At 39.6% G+C, this 22,990-nt stretch overlaps 2 protein-coding genes across 5 annotated transcripts in view; one reads left to right on the top strand and one right to left on the bottom strand.

Moving 5' to 3' along the window:
* Positions 1 to 10,173, top strand: part of LOC149602689 (ATP-binding cassette sub-family C member 1-like) — a 15,509-nt gene extending 5,336 nt beyond the window's left edge. Inside the window, exons 15-21 of the mRNA XM_089860486.1 lie at positions 4,823 to 4,998; positions 5,724 to 5,829; positions 5,896 to 6,420; positions 6,575 to 6,774; positions 7,197 to 7,323; positions 7,508 to 8,277; positions 8,347 to 10,173. Coding sequence (XP_089716612.1) covers positions 4,823 to 4,998; positions 5,724 to 5,829; positions 5,896 to 6,420; positions 6,575 to 6,774; positions 7,197 to 7,323; positions 7,508 to 8,277; positions 8,347 to 8,458 — 2,016 coding nt within the window. The 3' untranslated portion in view covers positions 8,459 to 10,173. The remainder of the gene's footprint in view (positions 1 to 4,822; positions 4,999 to 5,723; positions 5,830 to 5,895; positions 6,421 to 6,574; positions 6,775 to 7,196; positions 7,324 to 7,507; positions 8,278 to 8,346) is intronic.
* Positions 10,108 to 22,990, bottom strand: LOC149602688 (uncharacterized). Of its 4 annotated transcripts, none has more exons than XR_016377069.1 (6): positions 22,780 to 22,989; positions 21,808 to 21,985; positions 20,791 to 21,096; positions 15,507 to 15,878; positions 11,448 to 12,379; positions 10,108 to 11,112 (listed from the first exon to the last, which is right to left on the bottom strand). XR_016377069.1 is itself a non-coding variant. In XM_089860488.1 (6 exons), the coding sequence occupies exons 3-6, from the start codon at positions 21,981 to 21,983 to the stop codon at positions 12,124 to 12,126; spliced, it is 1,110 nt and encodes a 369-aa protein (XP_089716614.1). In that variant the 5' UTR covers positions 21,984 to 21,985; positions 22,453 to 22,681; positions 22,780 to 22,990; the 3' UTR covers positions 10,108 to 12,123. The 4 variants fall into 4 exon arrangements, 3 of the variants coding, with proteins under 3 accessions (XP_089716614.1, XP_089716615.1, XP_089716613.1); XM_089860488.1 differs by adding an exon at positions 22,453 to 22,681 and having other exon boundaries at positions 10,108 to 12,379; positions 22,780 to 22,990; XM_089860489.1 differs by adding an exon at positions 22,489 to 22,681 and having other exon boundaries at positions 10,108 to 12,379; positions 22,780 to 22,990.

Below are 22,990 nucleotides of genomic sequence, written 5' to 3'. Positions count from 1 at the left end.
GTAGTTCCGGAGCTACTCTTTTTCCCTGATTATCAATTTCTGGCTAACGCCTTGACCAAGGCTTCGGGAAGAGTGGAACGATTTCTTTGTACTGACCGGTACATCACCTACCATGGCTCTATCCTTGCCATTGATTCTTCCATTCGACTTGCGTGCTGACCCAGAAAACCTAAATGCTGCTTGGAGGAAGTGGTGTAACAAGTTTGAGAACTATCTGGTTGCATCTGGGATCAAAGATGTAATTCGTCAGAAAGCATTGTTACTGCACTGTGTGGGTGAGTCTGTCCAAGATATTTTTTACGCATTGCCGGGAAATGACGCAACCAAAGACTACGAGGAAGCTAAGAATCTTCTCACCACATACTTCGCTCCAAAACAAAATGTCGATTATGAAATTTTCAAATTTCGTGAGGCGACACAGCAAAACCGAGAAACAATCGACGAATATCACATCCGTCTACGCTCGATAGCAACCTATTGCACCTTTGCCGATTTGGACCTTGAAATAAAACGGCATATCGTACAAACCTGTACATCGAAGAGTTAGCGAAGAAAGGCGTTACAGGATCCTACCATGGATCTCGCGCAATTACTCCAAAAAGCACGAATGATGGAAATCTCCGAAAGTCATGCTTCATCCATTGAACACTCTAGTCAAGTACCGACTGCCAAACCTAAGGAATCAGCCTTCTTCGTTCGCAACCAAGCCTCTTCACAAGGTAAACAATCCTCTACCACCTGTAGTCAGAAGTCTAACACCAACCATGCAAAATGTGGACTTTGCGGAGGAACTTATCCTCACCTTTCGAACCGTCCATGCCCAGCTAAAGGCAAAACATGTAATAACTGTGGCAGAATGAATCACTTCAGTTCAGTATGTCGGACCGAACCTGCCAAACCCTCAGGCAACACCAAAAAAACCAACCAACGACCAAAGAATAAACATCGAGTTCATTCTCTACAATCATCCAACAGGGAATCCAATCAGCAACCCAATCAGCAACTCGACGACCAATCATCGGACTTTATCTTCACTCTTGTCAATCAAGAGGGTTCATCAGAACTACTACCCAGCTCGGATTCTCTACCACGTATCAATATCCAAATTGGTACCACTCCTGTCACGCTTGTGCTGGATACAGGGGCTAGTGTCAACATCCTAAACCAAGACACCTACCGTTCTCTTGAGAAGCAACCCCACCTCGAACCGACAAGTTTGCGAATTTATCCCTACGGATCTAATGTACCTTTACAACTGTTGGGTCGCGTTAGAACTGACGTATCCACTGATTCACGTAAAACCACTGCCATCTTCTACATTGTCAAGGCTCGTACCGAAGTATCGCCATCTATAATTGGATATCAGACCTTGCAAGATTTAAACCTAGTTCCTAACACTCGCACACCTCTTGAACATGTACATCTTCTCCAAGGTCAAGAAATAATCACCAAATACCCAAATCTGTTCAGTGGCATTGGGAAACTTAAAGATGTCAAAATAAAACTAGCCATAGATGAATCCATTCGACCGATAGCGCAACCTCACAGACGCATTCCTTTCCACCTAAGAGAATCTCTCGAAGATGAACTAAGTCAATTAATCAGCGATGACATTATTGAGCCTGTCACTGGTCCTACTCCTTGGGTCTCACCAATCGTGTTAGTTGTCAAGGATAAAACTATTGCTAAAGTAGAGCCTGTGAAGACAACGAAGAAGAAAGTACGACTCTGCGTCGACATGCGACTACCCAACACCGCCATAATACGAGAGCGACACGTCATGCCCACCATTGACGATGTTATTCACAAGCTCAATGGGGCTACAGTCTTCTCTAAGCTAGATCTAAACAAGGGATATCACCAGGTCGAATTAGACGAAGACTCAAGACCGATTACGACCTTTAGCACCCACAAAGGTCTATACCGCTATAAGCGACTGAGTTTCGGCATAAGCTCAGCTGCGGAAGTATTCCACCATTTGATCAGATGTTTGATCCAGGATATCGAGGGTTCCCTAAATGTGACTGATGACCTGTTAGTATTTGGGAAAAGTCAAATTGATCACGATCAAGCTCTGGAAAAAGTTCTAAAACGACTCGAAGAGAACAACGTCACCTTAAATCGCTCAAAATGCGAGTTTAACCAAACCACGCTCGAATTTTATGGTCACGTCTTTACTCAGTCAGGTGTGAGCGTACATCCAAACAAAATTGACGCATTACGAACCATCAAAAATCCAACCACCCCCGATGAGATAAGAAGTCTTATTGGCCTTGCTACATATTGCGGAAGGTTTATACCAAACTTCTCAGATGTAACGGAACCATTGCGCGCTTTAACTAAAAAGAATGCAACATGGCTGTGGACGGAGGCGCAGAATACGGCTATACACTCTCTAAAAGCACACCTTTCGCGTGAGACAGTTTTATCGTATTTCGATCCGCTCAAGGACACTGTGGTGCACGTCGATGCCAGCCCCACCGGTCTAGGAGGCATTTTGTCACAGATAGACAAACATGGTCAACACTCCATCATATCATTTGGCAGTAAAGCGCTTACCGACGTGGAAACCCGTTATTCCCAGACGGAACGAGAAGCATTGGCTGTTGTGTGGGCATGTGAGCATTTTCACTTGTACCTACATGGAGCACCGTTTAGAGTGGTTACCGACCACCTTCCGCTCTTAACGCTCCTTGGCAAACCCAAGGCCAAAACCTCTGCCAGAATCGAGCGCTGGAATTTAAGGCTCTCACCGTATGATCTAACTCTCGAATACCAGCCAGGTAAGCTCAATCCGGCGGACTATCTGTCCAGACACCCGCTTCCTGCAACCGGTATGAAATGTCTCTCGCCTGCGACGGAAGAGCACATCTGTATGATTCTCCAACAAGCAATCCCGAAAGCCATCACTTACGAGGAAGTTGTCAAAGAATCCAAGAATGATCAAACGACACAATATGCCATTCAATGCCTAATCAAAAACCAATGGGACCAGAAACCTAAGAACACGGCGGTTGATATCGAAGCTATTCGAGCTCTGAAGCAAGTTAGGAATCAACTGACTGTCTATGATAACGTCATCCTAAAGGAACATAGGATATACGTACCACCGACTCTTCAACAACAGGTTATATCCATAGCCCATGAAGGTCACCTGGGTTTAGTAAAAACCAAACAACTACTTAGAACCAAAGTCTGGTTTCCCAAGATGGATTCTATGGTCGAACAAGTCTTGAAGTCGTGCCTACCCTGCTTAACCGTAACACCTCAGTACACTAAGGAACCACTGAAGATGACGCCTTTACCAGATGAACCTTGGTCACATTTAGCGGTAGATCATCTTGGACCATTTAAAAACGGTCATTACCTACTGGTCATCATGGATGAATACTCCAGATTTCCAATTGCCGAGATTGTAACATCTACCTCACTAGAAGCCAACGTCAGGGTTTTTGACCACATCTTCTCAATCTTTGGCCTACCCACAGTTATCAAGTCGGACAACGGTCCACCATTTAGTTCCTATGGGTTTACTGAATACCTATCAAACTTAGGCATAAAGCACCAAAAGGTCACGCCTCTTTGGCCACAAGCAAATGGCAACGTAGAACGCTTTATGGCCTCTTTGAACAAGACACTTCGCATTGCAGAAGTGCAGGGTACACGTTGGCAAGACCAGCTTCAACACTTTCTCTTCAGCTATCGCATTACACCTCATTGTACCACAGGCACTCCACCATCAGAACGCCTGTTTGGCCGATCCATTAGAAGTAAACTTCCTTCAACGAATCAAACCACTACATCAACGGATCCGTCTCTCACCGACATAGTTACAAGAGACGCTGCAGCCAAAGCTACCATGAAGCGTTACCATGATCAACGAAGCAATGTAAAACCAAGCACCCTTCAAGTTGGCGATAAAGTACTTGTCAAAACACACCGCACCCATAAACTATCACCACACTTCAATCCCGACCCGTACAGTATTACTTCAATCCGCGGATCATCGGTAACAGCTGAAAGAAACGGTCATAGCCTGACCAGAAACACCTCGTTCTACAAACGTATACCTCAAACCCCCGTTTCGTACATTCCTCTCCCATCGTCACCATCGCCAAGCGCAAGTAGCGACGTTAGCGACGCTCCAGCTCTGGACTCACCAGCAAGCGCCCATCCTCAACCCACAACCGACCAGCTTCTTCTCCCTTCAGTACAAGGGACCCCGCGATACAACTTGCGTCAAACCCGTTCGGTGCCAAAGCGGCTTATAGAAGACATGTAACGTGTGTAGTTCTCCACCTGTATAATGTTTCTTTACCACTGTATAATATGTTTCTTTACCAGTGTTTACTATTACTATTATCACCTAGGTCCTAGACCTTTATTTTTCATAAGAAAAGAGGAATGTAGAATTCTTATGTCCAACCCTGACCCATCTTGTAGCAGACGACAAAACCGATATAAAAGATTACTGCGTAGTATAAGCTGATGCAGGGTTGTGTTTACTGTAACGCGTAGTTTATGAGAATTAATTAAATCCAAGTGTTATGTTATTAAGACCGACTCGTTTCTAACATAAGCATAAAACATTACAAATATACTCCTGGCAAAAAGAATAAAATTAGTAATCTTTTAAAAGGCCACAAGAAAGTCTTGTGAAAATCGTTGTAAAGGATAATTTCGAAATGTGATCAAAATATTGGCATAGTTATAAACTTGAATGGTGATAGATCAAGGGTCATATACCCTTGATCTATCCCCCTTCAAGACGAGCCTGTTTATGTAATATCCTCGCTCACTCGACCAATTCAATTTGTTACAGACGAGAGTTTTGGTCACGCACAATTTGAGCTTCATCCGAGAAGTGGACGAGATCTTCTTCATGAACAACGGACGAATCATCGAAAGGGGGACCTATGACGAAATCATGAGTCGTCAGGGAATGGCCAGAGATTATTTCAGTCAACACATGAACGACGATGACAAAGTTGAAACGTCGTGAGTAAACGGAGCCTATATCTACATTTGTGCTCTATAAAATTATTGTGAACAAAATGTCCAACATCGGAAGAAATGTTAAAGTCATAAATTTCCCGTGCTCTCCAATTGTGTTAGGTTTGGTTATTTGAACAATAATAGTATTAGGTCAATTTAGGTTTGGTTAACTTTGGTAATTTGAACAATAATAGTATAAGGTCAATTTAGGTTTGGTTAACATTGGTAATTTGAACACCAATAGTATTAGGTCAGGTTAGGTTTGGTTTAATAATTTGAACCTCAATATTAGAATAGTAAAAATTAGGTGAGTTAAGGTTAGGGTAGTGATAAATAGTCCCTCTCCTATTTTTCCCACGAGCTAAATATATCTTGCACATTTATCTAAACAACCTCAAATTTAGATTTCAAAAACCCTTTGCTAAATCCCATGATTTGCGGATGTCTGAAGTTGACAACTTATACCCTGTTTGCAGGCATTTGGCGCTGCCTCCGTTAGTTGACTGTGTGTTGCATTATCTTCTACTTACGCCTTTCTTCATTTTCATGCCTTTTTCCACAATGAAGTTTTTCCCCTCCTCCTTTATATCTTCCTCCAAATCATTGTCCATTTCGTTGTAATGGTCAGACACACTTCTGTTTCCGTGAGCGTCTCCAATGTAATATGTGTAATAATTACATAGATTGGTCTAATTTTGAGCTGTTTCTTTGAAATGGATTAATTGCAGAAAGTTAAATACTGAAGTTGTCAAATCTCATATTGCATCCAAGGGAAAAGTATCGGACGCGGATGAGGCAAAATTGATGACTAAAGAGGGGCTCGTAGAAGGAAATGTATGTACATAATTAACACGTTATCCAATAATATCTGCTTGTGATAATGCTTTTTCGCATTTGCAGATATCACTGTTACAATTTAAACAATATTTTAAAGCCTATGGGATAATATGGTGTGCTATCATAATGGTACTTATTATCACTGCTATATTCTTTAACTTGGTGTCTGTGTACTGGCTGTCGCTGTGGTGCTCGGACACCAAGGAAGATTTTCAAGCGAACCCAGACTTGAAAACAACCCGTATAGCGGTTTTTGTTGTTCTAAGTCTAATCTTCTCCATTATGGTATCGGTCCTAACAATCATGAATATCTTTTGCTGTCTACGAGCGGCAAACTCTCTACACGGGAAAATGCTCGAGAGCGTATCTGGTTCTCCCATGTCTTTCTTCGACACGACTCCCGTTGGAAGGATACTGAATCGCTTCTCCCAAGATATCGACGCCCTCGACCAGCAAATATCTCCAGTGTTAAGACTGGCCTTTGTCGGATTATCATTTGTAATTATTTCGACGTTGGACAATGCAATATTTTTACCATTATTCATAATTCCCTGTGTTGCTGTTACTTTTGGATACATTTTACTTCAGGTAGGAACTCGACTTCCCTATTTTCTTTCAAGCAATTTCTCAGTATCACCAGAAGCCGATTTGCTATAAGCGGTATATTATATGAAAATACCTTCTGAGTATTTGTGGGAGATCTTTGCACGAATTATTTTGTGAAGAATTTGTGTCTTTGTAGCGTTTCTTCATGACGAGTAATCGCCAATTGAAACGTATAGCCAGCTTGAGAAATTCCTTCTTGTTTTCTCACGTGGGAGGATCAGTGGCTGGCAGCACTGTCATAAGGGCGTGTGACGCCGTACAGAACTTCGAAGGACACTTTCTGAAACTGATCGACGAAAGCACTGCCGCTAATTATATGATGAACATGGCACAAAGGTATCTCCCGCACTTTAGTGTGTTGGTAATTGCGAATCAAATAGCATATTTATGTTATACCGAATTTCTAATGCAAACCGAGAATGAAATGTAGATGCAAACAAGAGAAAATAGAAGAGAGTATAATACTTCTACCTCCGCGTGCTGTGCCTCGTTTGAGGGGTTAGATTTCTATCGCTCTAGCGTCCCGACCCCGTTCCCGGGATTGCCTCCTCACAGCTTTTAGAGAGAGAAAAATAGTTGCCCCAAGCAAAACTGACCACGGGCTTGGAGGAGGCGACCGAGGAGCAGCTCCCTCTCCCAGAATCCCTTGAGCACCGCTACGGTATCTAACCTTATACTCTCTTCTTTTCTATTGATGTAAACGAAAGCAGACCTCCCCTTTATTTTCGTGGTTAATAAAATGCGTTCTTACTTTCCAGATGGCTTGCAATACGTTACAACCTCTTAGGCAACGGCTTGCTGTTTTTTACCGCTTTTTTCATTGTTTTGAACAAAGAGACTATGTCAACTGACTTCGTGGGAATGATCTTGGCTAATGCTGATTATGTACGTACAAACTAGTAAATTGACTTCTTTTCTAGGACTGAAATAAGTTCCCCAATATCCCTGTCGTCCTAGATCGAATATTTGTTTAGCACTTATTTCTGAAAACGATAGCTGAAACATCTTTCATGCGAAGTGATTAATTACCTACTACAATTAAGTACCAATATTACTATTGATCTTATAGCTTCTACAAATGATCAAACTCTTTATCACTTCATTTACTGGTTTGGAAACGAACACGGTATCCGTAGAAAGGGTTGAGGAGTACTGCAATTTGCGGCCAGAGGCGGAGTGGGAGAAACCAGAATCTCAACCGCCAGCCGATTGGCCTAAACGAGGAGAAATTGTATTTCGCGACTACAGCACCAGATATCGAGAAGGCTTAGATTTGGTCTTGCAGGACATAGATGTCAGGATCGAAGCTGGAGAGAAGGTTGGCGTGGTGGGGCGGACAGGCGCGGGAAAGTCGTCGCTGACGCTAGCTCTCTTCCGTCTCATCGAGGGGGTGCGCGGTAAGATCGTCATAGACGGAGTGGAAGTGGAGGGATTGGGCTTGTCCGATTTGAGATCGCGACTGACCATCATCCCCCAAGAGCCTGTCCTCTTCTCAGGCACACTGAGACTCAACCTGGATCCTTTTGGACAAAAAGATGACCAGCAACTGTGGGCTGCCATTGAACACTCGCACCTGAAATCCTTCGTGGCGTCACTCGTGCAGGGACTGGATCACCCCGTGGCCGAAGGAGGTAACAACTTGAGCGTCGGGCAGCGTCAGTTGGTCTGCTTGGCTCGAGCCTTGTTGAGGAACACCAAGATCCTGATCTTGGACGAAGCGACGGCCTCGGTCGACATGGACACCGACGATCTCATTCAAGAGACCATCAAGAAGGAATTCGCCAACTCCACCATTATCACCATCGCGCACAGAATAAACACCATCTTGGATTACGACAAGTTAGTTTACCAACCTATTAAACTGCCTAAATGGACTGATTCTTTAATTCGTCTTTTAACTCTTCATAGGGTGATGGTTCTGGATCAGGGCCGAATTACGGAATTCGACTCTCCACATGCCCTCTTGAAGAATGATCAATCCATGTTCTACGATTTGGCCAAAGATGCCAACGTACTCTAGATCACTTATATTTTACTCACTGTTTCATTCAAAGTTATTTACAAATAGTTCGTGGTCTTTTGCATAACCTCTTTCACTTGTTTTACTATTATTTTTTTTAACATCTTTCTCTTCAAGTCTTACACTTGTGGTATTCTCGGTGATAAAACTATTTAATAAAATTACATAATTATGAAAACTTGAGTGACTTCAATCGATTAGGGATGATTTTAGAAAGATTTTGTTCCGGATCAAAAATACATATAAGTACTAGGCAATTCGTTCTAAGCTCCACCCTCTGCGCCATTATGGTGTGTTTTTTTACAGAATGAATGATACTTCAGCACCTCCTGTTATTATGTTTTGCCTAGCATTAGGCCTCCTGGAAGGTAGTTTGACGTTGCATGACGTTGTATTGCCACGTCCCTATTTAGATAAGCTTAAGAGTATTGCTCATTCAGATGGGTTCGGAATGCAAAAGTATTTGGTACGTAATTAAGGATTGGTATCGTGACGTCACCATTTGACTCCCCGGCACCTGTCGTCTGCTAAAGTTTGAGGACGATAGTAATTGTGTTGTAGATTGACTCTGCTGAGGTTAAAAAGATGGGTTTTTAAATTTTTCAATACCGAACGTCACAAAAAACACGGATCTTCCCATTCCTAACTTCCTAAGACTAATAACTAGACACTCAGATTATCAGATATACAGCAAAATTACGACACGCCGCATTTTAATATAGTAAGTTTACGAGAAAAATTGGAGTGTAAGTGAAACGTAAAAGCATAAACCTGCTATTTATTAATGTTCCTTATCCGATCAAACCCGTGCCTTTCTTTCGAGTTCTAAAAAGTAGAATAGGGACTCGGCAGTACTACGTCATGCAACGTCAGGCTACCTTCCACTACTGCTAAAAAACATACCAGGAGGAGGGGCTTATATAGCTTTCATTCTGTTAAAAAACATACCATAATGGCGCTGGGGGCGGGGTTAAGCCCGAATTGCCAAGTCCCTATATAGAATTCCGAACCTAATGTAGACGACGTAAATGAGACTCGACTGAGAAAACCTTTGGGGATTGCCTCTTATAAACAGGGCTCTACATAAGGATATTTTTTAGTAGTCAGCCTGACTAGTGAGCCCCCCTATCCCGATTTTTTTTAGTAGTCACTGACTAGTGAGACGCATGGTTTACGAATATTTGGGACATTTTTTTTACTAGTCAAGTTGACTAGTGAAACCCCAGACTTCGATTTATTTTAGTAGTCAAGGCATTTTTTAGTAGTCAAATGCCTTGACTAGTGCCTTATGTAGAGCCCTGCTTATAAATCGCGGGCGCGGTAGGTCGCTTTACCAAAATTCAAATGCACGTTTTGGATACAAAACTTTAATTATTGTTTAATACTATAAATGGGTCTTCAAAAAGTTAGAAAAAAATTCAAGGCGGCAAATTTCAACATAAGGAATCAGATAAAACTTATACCCTTTAAAATAAATGCTTTAACAAAAATAATTACAGTTATATGTTTTTATATTATCCAAAGGATTTTTGAATTAATATTCGTAATAAAATTTTTCTATTGCCGTTTGATAAACTTAATTATAATTTCGACCAAGCACTTTCTAAGGTTATATTCAGTTGCAATTTTTGATGAACAAAAATGATAATTTGAAGTTTAAATTATAGGTATTAGTATTCGTAATAACGTCACATTACTCAAATAACTTTTAATTATAAACTGGACCAAGTAGTTTGTAAGGTTCCGATTGTAAATTACCAAACAGTTTCCAAAGGGGCTCCTATGTGTACTAGATTTGCCGGAGATTCTAAACATTACCTTATTTACTTCGGGGATCAGCTTTACCATAAATTATCATTAGTTCGCTCAGTTTAAAGCACCTAAACGAGGTATAAAGTGCTCACATTTGAACCCGATTTAATATACGTGTGAAAAAATGGTGGTCACCCGTTTCCGCACAGTCTTATTTTTCACATCTTTTAAAGCTATAGCCCGTTTCCGCACAATTTTTCATAACCCATTTCCGCACAGTTTGCAAAACATTTTAAAAACTTTAAACTTATGCTGCTGGCCCATTGGACCGAAAATAGCCAAATTGTGAGGTTTTATGATTAAAAAATTTTCGATGCTATTTAACGATTGATTTATTTTTAATGCAGATTTTACAAACGGAATTAAAAAATGCTCCTTATACTTCAATTTTTAAATAAAAACACACTTGGTTTAATACAGTACACTATTACAAATCGATAGTGATATTGCAATGGCCAAATCACAAGTTTAATAGCATACCTCTATTGAAGCATAACCTAAAATGGTGAACTAAACAGTGGGGCAACTTGGCAAGAGTTGAAACATCGTTGATTAGATACGGTTCCTTACTTGGAATGAGGTCAAGTAAACTGTGTTGACTTTCCAGACCACCGTGTCTTGTGATAGATCTTGGGTTTGTACGAAAGTCAGGAACAGGAAAATAGTCGCTCCAGCAAGGGGTGTGAGACTCAACTAGTCTAACTTAGGATAATTAAAGTCACCAAGGAGGACTAGTGAGCAATTTTCCTTGCCATGGAAGTCAAGGAGTGCTGACATGTAGTCACGAGTTGCATGGTGATTGTTAAAGGTCGGAGAGCGGTAGGCAACACGGATCAAAAGTCCTTCGTGCGATAAGGTAATTAAGGCATTTAAGTAGTCTAATCTGACATAGTCCACCAAGGTTTATGCTAGTGCCACTAGTAGCGGGGAACAGGAATTTAGGGTTAGATGAAGATCAGTAGTTTTGAAAATGCCATTAAGGCTGCGAACATTTGTTAGTAAGTCTGGGATGAGGTTGAGTTTGTGATTGTGCTTGAGGTGCTGGCGATAATGTTGGTAAGAGTTGTGGGTATGCAGATGGAGAAGGGAGGAATTGCGGAGCGGATGGGATTAGTTTAGGCAAAGCAGTTAATTTAGAAGCTCATCTTCTTCATCATAAATGGAGAATAGGACGTACCTTGCAAATTCATCCAGGTGCAGATAATTCTGTTTTTAACTTATGTCAACGTTAAAAACTGTTGAAAAAAGAACTCAAGAGACCAATTACAAAAATTTACCCGGTGCCACTAGATTAAAACTAATATATAAGTCATTAATCAAAACAACGGCATGGAACCATAACAAGATGTTAATTCTATTGAATGGCATGAAAATGAAGAATTTCAAGGCGGGCGGGATGTTCAGTCAAACAATATCATTAATTCGTTGTAATGTAAATAAAGCTACACTATTAGTATTTGCTACATATACCAATCTTTTCATTGCAACCAGGGTTAAGGCTCTGAATTTGATTAGAATGGGAGTGAATGCTTATAAAGGGATACTTTTAACAAACAATAAAGGGACTGGCTTTTCGGGAACAAAATCGCAAATAAATTTAGTATACGTTTGAAATCGTAATAAAAAAGATGACAATTTCTTTTTATTATTTTAAATAAAGTCAGTTTGTTATTTCGGTCATTGTTTATACATATAATTCACGAACAGGAATGGTCTAGTTAACTTCTTTAAGAGGGCTTAAATTAAGTTCTCCCAAAAACAGCTTTTGAGTATCCCAAAATATTTCAGCAATGTTAGAGGGAGATTTCGCAAAGTAGTTAAATTTCCGAACTAAAATGTTTCAGAGTATTTCGTTAACTTTGGAAATCATAATCAGGTTCGATATAATTTTTTGTTGTTTTAACAGCTCCGTATTTGATAAGACTATGTGCAGAGTCCAGAACGCTTCTCTTAGCATCTCGCAACTCCATTCCTAGAACTTTCTTGATCTTCGACGAATCATAGACGTATTCTTTGTAATACCTATGCATTACTAATTTTATTGACTCGTCGAACATGCTAGCCACCCACAACATAGCGTACGGCGCGTATCGCATTGGAATGTTATACCTATTACAAGAAACAACACAAATTTTAAGTTTGATTAAGGTTCATGTACAGACGTACGTTTTATGTATTATGATTTGAATGTGGGTTTAGAAAGTCAGCGATAACTTGGACTAATAATAGAAACTTCGCTTTCGGGACACGACAGTCCATAAAAAATGCGGCTCTCAAACGCCAGCACAAGTAGCTGGACTAGATGAAAGCTTGGCGAAGAAAGAAGATGGCAGGTGTATTTTATGTCGTACATCCCTAATGCGTGTGTTATTAGATGTGGATTTTGAAAAATCCATTTTTGTCAATGGTTTAGGAAAAGGTAGAAATTTAACGCCTTTCATATTAGTGCGGTCGATAATAATAGTCGATATTATCAGAAGTTTATGACTTCTTATCCTGGGAAGTATTGGTCTCTAACCATATCCGGAACCATCTCTGTAAGACAACTTCTTATTAGGTCCGATCACCGCGCCACCTACGGCGCTTCTCTCATTTTGAGCAGGCAGGCTGATTTGCGCGCCAGCAGCGGGAAAGTAACGAAACTTTAAGGTGTGTCCTGTGGTTTGAGGTAACGAATCAGAAACGTTGACAAGAACAGCTGTTAATAGAGTTGCAAGAAATTCCGGTCAAACTAGTGTGGGGTCCTAGGCCCACGGATTGTAATGGATTTTCATAGAGTTCTAGACAGACGGCTTTTCAATGATTGGCGCTGAAGAAGTTTTGAACACGCCCCACAGTTTGAGTGCCACAGCCTCTCGGCGTGGGATTTTTTCAGTAGATTAGATAGTTTTCCTAGTGGGGAGGAAACTTTCGACCCTCTTTTACGATTGCCATAGGCAATTTTGACTAGCAGGGATGAATACTATATAAAGCCTTAGTGTCCAATACTTCCCAGGATAAGAAGTCATTAACTTCTGATATTAGTATTATGTTTTAATTAGTCGTGTTATTAAGGAGCTGATAACACAACATGGTGTGAGACCGGTTCGTTCACAAGCCACCAGCAGTAAGAACGAAGAGTGGCCGAGTGGTGAAAAGGATCCTCAAGCTTAATTTATGAAATTAATAAAATCCTAACGATATGTAAATTAGCTTAAGAGAAAAGATGTTGTATAATGTAGGAACTGAACTGAATCGACTTATATGATAGAACTGAACTTGGTACCTTGGGCTGGCCTATATAATAAGAGTACGAGCTAACAAGGGTTGGTCAGTCATTCCTTAACATGTAAATATGTTAGAACGACGAACACTGAATAAAGTCGATATTACCAAAAGCGGATTATGCTTCACACAGAAAGTACGTAAGTCCCACTTTTCCATAGCTTTGGCCATGGATTTCATGATATTCCCGAAGTAAAAACTAAGCAGACGAACAAAGAAGCTTTTAACCAATCATGAGCCCCCTAATCATAGATTAATGCCAGACCAATTGGCGACGGCTATTACTATTTTCTTGCATGGGAACTCGACTCGACCTCGCGGCTCCTCGCCGCCGACATAACCGGGAAGCCCGGAAGGCGAATTTCGGTAGTCGTTATAAAATATTTAACGTTTTAAAGCTCAAGTTTCGAAATTTTTTGAGACATTTACTAGGCCTAAGTCTTCAACTAAATATTATAAGATTTTCTTTAAATTTCAACTGAAAAATAGCTCTGCAGATAAAATTAAACACGAAAACTACACTAAGCCTTGGCTAGATATCAGCGGCTGAGGCCGAGCGGCGCATCTCGAGCCGCCGGCGGCCGGGCTTGCCGTAACGGCGAGAACAGAAAAATACCTCGTTAAAAAAAAAAACAGATACACCGCGTCTTAAATAGTCCAAGCAAAAGCTACCCAGATTTATAAGATTTTCGTGCTTTACTCCCAAATAATCTTTTGTATTGTGAATAGTTTTAACTAAAGAATATTTCAGACACTCTACTCAATATTTATACTAGTTCCCTAATTTCAACAGAAAAATAGCTATGCGATTAATAATAGACTCTAAAACTACACTAGGCCTTGTCTAGGTAACAGTGGTATGGCGCCGGTATCCCGATTCCCGAGCCGCCGGCGGCTGAGCTCGCCGTAACCGCGAGAACAGAAAACATTCATCGTAAAAAACAGATGCACGGCGTTTTAAATAGTCTAAGCAAAAGCTACCCAGATTTATAAGATTTTCGTGCTTTACTCCCAAATAATCTTTGGTATTGTAAATAGTTTTATCTAAAGAATATTTTAGACACCCTACTCAGTCTTTATAGTAGTTCTCGAATTTAGGTACGTGGTAAATCGGTTCTTAAGGCGGAAGGATCGGATGGATCCGAAAGAGCCGCGTTACTGAACTATTTCCCTCCGCGTAAGGGGAGGTTCTTTCCTAGGAGCTTAGAGAATATCGTGTAGCTCCCCCAGGCACATGTTACGTACTTCATGTGTAAAGCCTAATCGGCTTCTGATATTACTATTATTAAACAGCAATATCGTTTTATGAAACTTCATCCCTAAAATCATTTTAAACATAGCTATTGTAGACGTTTGAAACCAATCATATGTCTTTTTAACCTTTTTTGGAAATTTTGGGTATATAAGGCAATTGAGTAAGAGAAACCGCAATTGCGTGAACCTTTGGTGGAAACCCTGCCATTGGGAGGCTAGACGTTTCTCGTAACCCTAGCCGATCGCCGCGTAAATCTTAATCCTAACGATGGTAGTAGAAGCCAATAATTGCTTTCTGCGAACACATTTGCTCTGATTTGCCAACTGCAAACGTGTTGACAGACTCACAGAGACGTCTATTGTAATACCTCTCCATGACGTCATCATCATTCGGAGAGGTTCAAATCACCCTATTTTCGTCGGGAATCACTAATACCATAAATTCTCATTAGTTAGCTCAGTTTAAAGCACCTAAACGAAGTATAAAAAGCTCACATTTGAACCCGATTTACTAGAGTATATACTTGTGAAAAAAATAAATTTTCGAGAGAGTTGTAATTCCCCCCTCCCCCCCCCCCAAAATAAAACTTGAATCGGTAAAAATGATCGTTTTTAGAAACTACGGTAATTTCACAATTGTACGAAGGTGCCAGGAATTGGCGGTGTTTTTTACACAAACCTAAACAATTACAATATTGCGTGCATAATATTTTCTTACCCTTGTTTGCCAAATTCGTCGTTAAGAATCGTCGCTAACTCTTTGAACCAAAAATGTTCGCTAACGAGCAGGTGACGATGTCCAGCCGCTTCCGGTACAATCATAGCTTTGATGTGTGCTTCGGCTAAGTCTCTGACGTCGCAGATGGCTAAGTGCATTTCCGGAAGCAGTGGCAGCCGACGTCGGTCCATTAAGCGGTAGATCAATTCTTTGCCAGTACACATATCTTTTGAAAGAACTGCTCCGAGGGCGTAAGCCCCGTTAATAACAGCCAGTTCAAACTTATGTTTCTGTGGCAAATCTTTGACCAAGTCCCACGCCAGCTTTTCGGCAATTGTGGTATATTTGGAATAAATCTCCGTGTGTGGGGACCTAATAAAACAATAAAAAGGGGGAAGCAATGTAAACCATTAAAGTTTTTACCTATGTCGGAAGCTGATAAGTTAGAAAAACAAAGAAACTATGTTTGGCAGAGATGAGAGTAGGCCAAATATCTTCCGCAATTTACCGGTAATTTACAAAATACCGCTGTAAATGACCAATTTCTAACATACCGTAAATTTACAATGAAAATTTATCGGTAAACTTCCGTTTTAAATTACCAAACAGTTACCAAATTTTACCACTATAAGGCAAATCTTTTAGATAAAAACTAATTGTACTAGACTGCACCATGGATATTAATAAATACTAACGTGTTATGCATTCACACGCTGTGCACGCCATTGTGAAAAAGTGACAAAAATGAAACTAATCCACGCCCTCCACACCTCACCCTTCCTCTCGTCTGTGATTGGTGCTTTTCTCGCGAAGAAGCGAAATTCTTGGAACAGTCGCAAGAAATTTGTATTTTCGCGAGGTGAGGGGATCGACTAATCTGCTGAATGTCTGAACGTCTGAACTGCTGAAAATAGTAGAATTACTACTATAAAATTCTCCCATCCTACCAAACCGTAAACTGTCTGAACCTTTTTGACTATTTTGCTGAAATGCTGAATTCTGAACCGTGAATTTTGAAAATGAAGTAGAATGGAGACCGTCTGAGCTTTTTTGACTATTTTGCTGAAATGCCGAATTCTGAACCGAAATTAATGTAAGATAGAGACCGTCTGAACTTTTTTGACTATTTTGCTGAAATGCTGAATTCTGAACCGTGAATTTTGAAAATGAAGTAGAATGGAGACCGTCTGAACTTTTTTGACTATTTTGCTGAAATGCCGAATTCTGAACCGAAATTAATGTAAGATAGAGACCGTCTGAACTTTTTTGACTATTTTGCTGAAATGCTGAGTTCTAGATCTCACCAATAAAAGCAGAATCTACAAAAATTATGAAATTTATGCTAATAATATTTGAAAAGGTGGATTTTAATTGAGAAAAAATTAGGAAAAGGTCCCATTTTATTTGTGTTGTAAATGAAGTAAGCATCTAAATTCTGGAAAAGGTGGATTTTAATTGAGAAAAATTTCAGAAAAGGTCTCATTTTATTTGAGTATAAAAATTTTGGAAAAGGCAAATTTTAGTTCAGAAAGCCTAGTTGCTTAAAAACCAATTAGTGCCTTTTTCCCCAATATTGGTTTAATGCTTTTTTTAGAAACTAAAATATCGCTAATGTAATTTTCGCAACTTCCCGCTTATATTCTCCTTTTCCTTATTTTTGGAATTTCTAAAATTTTCTTCACACAATAATTTGCAAATTTCTCAGATTACTTTACCAAAAATGAATGGTTTTGGTAAATTCTGTATGTCCTAAAAATGCCATAGCTATACTTCTGTCGCCAGTCCTTGAAGTTCATTTAGTTGCCCTCCCCCCGGCATATTATCAATTCAGCATTTCAGCAAAATAGTCCAAAAAATTCAGACGGTCTCTATCTTACATTAATTTCAAATTTTCAGACGGTCTCTATCTTACATTAATTTCGGGTCAGAATTCGGCAATTCAGCAAAATAGTCAAAAAAGTTCAGACGGTCTCTATCTTACATTAATTTCGGTTCAGAATTCAGCATTTCAGCAAAATAGTCAAAAAAGTTCAGACGGTCTCCATTCTACTTCATTTTCAAAATTCACGGTTCAGAATTCAGCATTTCAGCAAAATAGTCAAAAAGGTTCAGACGGTCTCCATTCTACTACATTTTCGAAATTCACGGTTTCAGAATTCAGCATTTCAGCAAAATAGTCAAAAAAGTTCAGACGGTCTCTATCTTACATTAATTTCTGTTCAGAATTCAGCATTTCAGCAAAATAGTCAAAAAAGTTCAGACGGTCTCCATTCTACTTCATTTTCAAAATTCACGGTTCAGCATTCAGCATTTCAGAAAAATAGTCAAAAAAGTTCAGACGGTCTCTATCTTATATTAATTTCAAAGTTCACGGTTCAGAATTCAGCATTTTAGCAAAATAGTCAAAAAGGTTCAGACGATCTCTTACTTTAATTTCAATGTTCACTGTTCAGAATTCGGCATTTCAGCAAAATAGTCAAAAAGGTTCAGACAGTTTACGGTTTGGTAGGATGGGAGAATTCTATAGTAGGAATTCTACTATTTTCAGCAGTTCAGACGTTCAGACATTCAGCAGATTAGTCTATCCCCGAGGGGGGATAGTACGCAAAGTTGCAAAAACCCAATGTGGACAGTATTGCAAACAAGCCAAGGAAAGATGCGACCTTTACGCTCCACTAAGCATTTCGCAGGGGAATAATATGACTTTTATCTCCGCCCCAACCTTGTGAGAGAGAGGGAACTTCGAATTTTCCACTAGTTTGCGCTGCTTGAACTAAGACCATTAAACACTGTGTTGAAATGGAAGGTTGCAGGGACGTTACTCTTAAGTTAGTAGGCACGCACTAAGAACGATTTTCAGATATTGAAAAATAGCGGCTAGAAATGTAACCTACACCAAAAGTGAATAGATATAAAAACAAAATGTGCACTTCATTAACAATTTCATGATTTTTGTCGTCATAGGTTAATAAGAAGTAGTACATGATGCAAGCGATCCAAACGTTCATTTTTGGTACTAGAGCTAGCATCTACATACTTTATGAGCCAATTCACGGTTTGTTCCCTGTGCCACGGTCGGGAAGGAAATCATACGCAGAGGGAGGTCGATACTTTAATGGAATGAAGGAGGAGTTCTCATATAACATGGCGGGACCAACTTTCAACGAAGTGTACTTTTTGTTTTTATAACTATATACTTTTGCCAACACCTTCTTTACGGAATAACGTCCGACCTTTTCAACCGATTTCCCACCTATTTTAGTACACTGGTTCCCTTTATCCTTTATACGGGCTTTCCGGTTTTTAGGGTTAAATTTTCCGCCATCTTTAAAAATGGCGGGACGAAAACTAATAAATTCGTCCCAACACACAATGCTAATAGTTCAGTATATTGCAGAATAAACCGAAGACCACAGACAGAATCTTAATGGCTGATCCCATGTTAAAAATTTCTTGCTAAAGTGTCCCAAAAAATAAATAGCTAGCAGATGACAAGTCTTGCAGAAAGCCAATATAAACAAGTAAATGGTCGCTTGGTCTCTTTTTGCTAAGCCTTGAGACTAATGTTAATTTTTTTGCATCTATTTAAAAGTAGCGTTTAATAAAGTAATTAATAATAGGAAAAATAAAGATTTGCGCGTTTGGCAATTGTGAAAGTGATTCAACGAAATTAAAATGTAACAAGTTGGGAAACCAAAATCAAGGATGATTAGGGGTGGATACGAATTCTGAGAGAAATACGCGCCGTAACTTCGGACGCGATTGGGTCTGGTGGGACGCTAAAAATGGGGGAGGAATACTCGGGACGAAAGGCAGGTGGGCTACCTATCGTGTTGGCCTAATTTTGCAAGCATATTGCCAAGTTTATTTTAAACCTTTATCTCATAAATAAAATTTGCAACTGAAACATTAAATTTTATATAAAGTTAATATTTTATAGTTATTGTTTCGAAATTGTTGCTAAAATAATAGTGCACATAGATGACGCTGCAATAGGGAAACGCCGGTAGGAATTTCTTTGACCGCGATAAACATGTCTGAATTCTTTATTCCGCTTTCAAGGGGGATTGAAAGGATTATAAGATCAAATATTTCATTGAATAATGTTTTTGACTTCTAACTATGGTGTAAAATGATCATTTTTATGCACGAAAGAAGAAAAGGTTTAATAATCAATGTAAGTTTTTTTCAAACATAGTAAAATCATGTTTGGTTTCATCACTATGCGTTAGTAGTTAAATTCCATTTTTTTCATCAAATGACTAATCTTTTCTGTCGTCCTTGAAATAGGTAGTATCAACTCTAGGTGACGCCCAGCGCGTTCAAATAAATCCCTACCGCCGTTTCCCTATTGCAGCGTCATCTACGTACACTATTATTTTTGGAACAATTTCGAAGCAATAATTATTAAATATTAAGTCTATATAAAATTTAGTGTATCAATTGCAAATTTTATTTATGAGGAAAAAGTTTAAAATAAATTTGGCATATGTATGCGAAATTAGGCCAACACGATGGCGCTAAATAGGGTCTAGTTCTGAGATAGCCCACCTGCCTTTCGTCCCGAGTATTCCTCCCCCATTTTTAGCGTCCCACCAGACCCAATCGCGTCCGAAGTTACGGCGCGTATTTCTCTCAGAATTCGTATCCACCCCCTATCATCCTTTCCAAAATAAACCTCTCCGAGTCAAGACGCAATTAGGAGGTATTTCTTAAATAATTAAATAAACATAATTGATATTAATTATATTAATTATTTTAATCGTCATTATTTTACCTTAATTCTGGTTAAATCGTTTTAAGAAACATTATTCCTAAAATAATTTTAAACATGGCTATTGTTGACGTTTGAAATCAAGAGTATGCCTCTTTAACAATTTTTGAAAAAGGGTATATAAATCGATTGATTCACGGTAAACGATGAGAAAACCTGCCCTATCATTAGAAAGCTAAATGTGTCTCGTAACCTTAGCCGATCGAAGCGTACTTCTTAATCCTAACGATGGGAGTATAGTAGAAGCCAAAAATTGCCTCTTGCGAACAGGTTTGCTCCGATTTCCCAACTGCGAACGCGGTAACAGACACACACACAAACAGAAACGTCCAGTGTAATACCTCTTCGTGACGTCACCGTCACTCGGAGAGGTAAAAAACATACTTTTGTACCCTTCCCAAAACTGTAACGTTTGTTTACGCTGTACCGAAATTAGCGGGCACCTGTGCACAGATGTTGAAAGCAGAAAAAAATCTTCTAGATTGATGGTTCATGCATGCAAAGACTTACTCGGGATCAGTCCAGTCATTTTCGTCGTAAACCCTTCCTTTTTCAGTTGTATTTTCCCCATGTATTGCCGCTATACTACTGGTATACACTACTCGCTTAAGCTGTCCTCTGGCAGCCTCTCGGCCGCATGCTTCAAGTACTCTCCTCGTTCCATCTACTATAGCATTTATTATTTCGACATTTTCATCCGTGAATGGCTTGTTCGGAAATGGACGAGCCACGTGCAAGACAAACGTGCACCCTTTCACGGCTTCATCCCAACCTTCGTCTTTAAGTAAGTCCGCTTCAACAACATCGAGAGGAGCGCTACATAGGAAGATAAGTATATCGTTCAATCTCCCTTCCTTACCTTATCAAAAACATTTTGTCTTAAAGGAAGGGTGAAAATTAAAAACAAGTGATTTTTATCGATTCTTCCTCTATTTTTAAGTCCAATATGCGTTGTGAAACTTCCAGGAAGTACCTCTGAATGATTTTAAAATTAAATTGAGATTTCATAGATAACTTGAAATTTGCTCCTTCGACAAACACATTGTTTTTGACGGCCAACTACACATAGGGGTTTTAGTATATAAAAGAGTCTGCTAAGTTGCCCACAAATTCTGACCAATCATGAATTACCACACTTTTTAGCCTCAGTCTATTCGTTGCCTACGTTAATCAATGCCTGTGCGCGGCGCCGATTTTTATTTTTCGTTTAAGTTGCCAAATTCTCTCACCTAAGAGCGCTATTAGCTGGAGAATTTGAAATGATCATTTTCTCGCGCTTGGAATTTTAAATTCTCATTTTCGTGCGCGTTTCGGTTCAGCTATCAATGCCATAACGCGGTAAAATAGGGAGAAAATAAGAAGTCGCGTTTCTTAAACGTCTCCCACTTCGAAACTACCGCGAACCAACCTTGATTAACGTAGTCAACGGTCTATTGCATCGCACGTTACCAACATATCAGAGAGTACTAGTTATGGATGTTCCAAGTTTTAAAGCGCGAAAAAGTCTTATTTGCATATATAACTCACTTGGTGTTGTCTTTCCAAACGATTTTCAAAGGTTCCATTCTTTGTTCGTTATTTATATTTCGAACGGTTCCTCTTATTCTGTATTTCTTCCTTAACAGAGCTTGAACGAGATGGAGTCCTACATAACCAGTAGCGCCAGTGACTAACACCAGAGGGCTCTCCTCCGGCTCACTCATGTCTAAAGAAATATAACAAATACAAGTAAATCACATGTATGCGATTCAACGACTATTAAGTTTTACATTAGTTTAAACAAAAGTTCATAGATAAAACACCAAAAGTACACTTTATTGAAGCTTGCTCGCGTCGTTTAATATGAGCTTGAACGAGAGGGATGGTGTGGAAACCCCCATACCTATAACGTTGCCTCTGTATCCCCCCCTACGGAACCGACGTTCTCCCATCATTCTCAGCGTTTAGGTCGTACGGTACGAAATCGTAAAGGACGCCCCCTCTGCCTTAAAAAGAGAAGCTATTTCTCATCCAAATACAATGGCGTTACACGGCAGCACTTAGCAATCGCCTATCGAAGGTATAGGGGCGTGCGCGAGGTACAATGGGAGAGTTACGGTGTCGCAGGTCGCCCGGTATCATTTCCTATCCATCTTACCTGATTTATCCCTGATATAAGAAACGCACTTTTACCTCTGAGAAGTGTCGACTCCCTCTGCGTATGATTACCTTTATGACCGTTGCACTAGGAGCACGCGTCAATAGGTCCATTATAGTAGCCAGGAAGTAAGAGTACTATTTTTTTAAAAAAAGTTTCTACGACAAAACAAGCTCTTAATCCGATTGATTGCCTAGTATAGAAGCTGCGAAGAAGGTCATTTGCTTCTCATTTTACATGGAGTCTACAGCCAAAGGCTGAGAACTGTGAAAGTAGTACACTTTTTGTTATTATCTACGAACTTTTGCTGAATTTTACCATCCTAAAAATTAAAATTGTCAGCATATTAAAATAAAACTTACTACGTAACTTTTAACTTTGCTGTATTCGTTCCCTACAACTAAAATTAAACTAAAAACTATATTCTTTTAGTAATAAAACACGCGCGTATATTTTTTATCTGTGTCTTTTGGGGAGGTTAGTAAGGTAGCTGTAAAACTTGTTTAACGATAGGGCCTAGAGCCTGTACATTTTTATGTATGAACCTTGAAACCGTTTCAATGTAATGATCTT

The sequence above is a fragment of the Phalangium opilio genome, unplaced genomic scaffold, assembly GCF_054372755.1.
Source record: "Phalangium opilio isolate 3A_F unplaced genomic scaffold, DU_Popi_V2 ptg000352l_1, whole genome shotgun sequence".
Classification (NCBI taxonomy): Eukaryota; Metazoa; Arthropoda; class Arachnida; order Opiliones; family Phalangiidae; genus Phalangium; species Phalangium opilio.
This window is presented reverse-complemented; position numbering and strand designations above follow the sequence as displayed.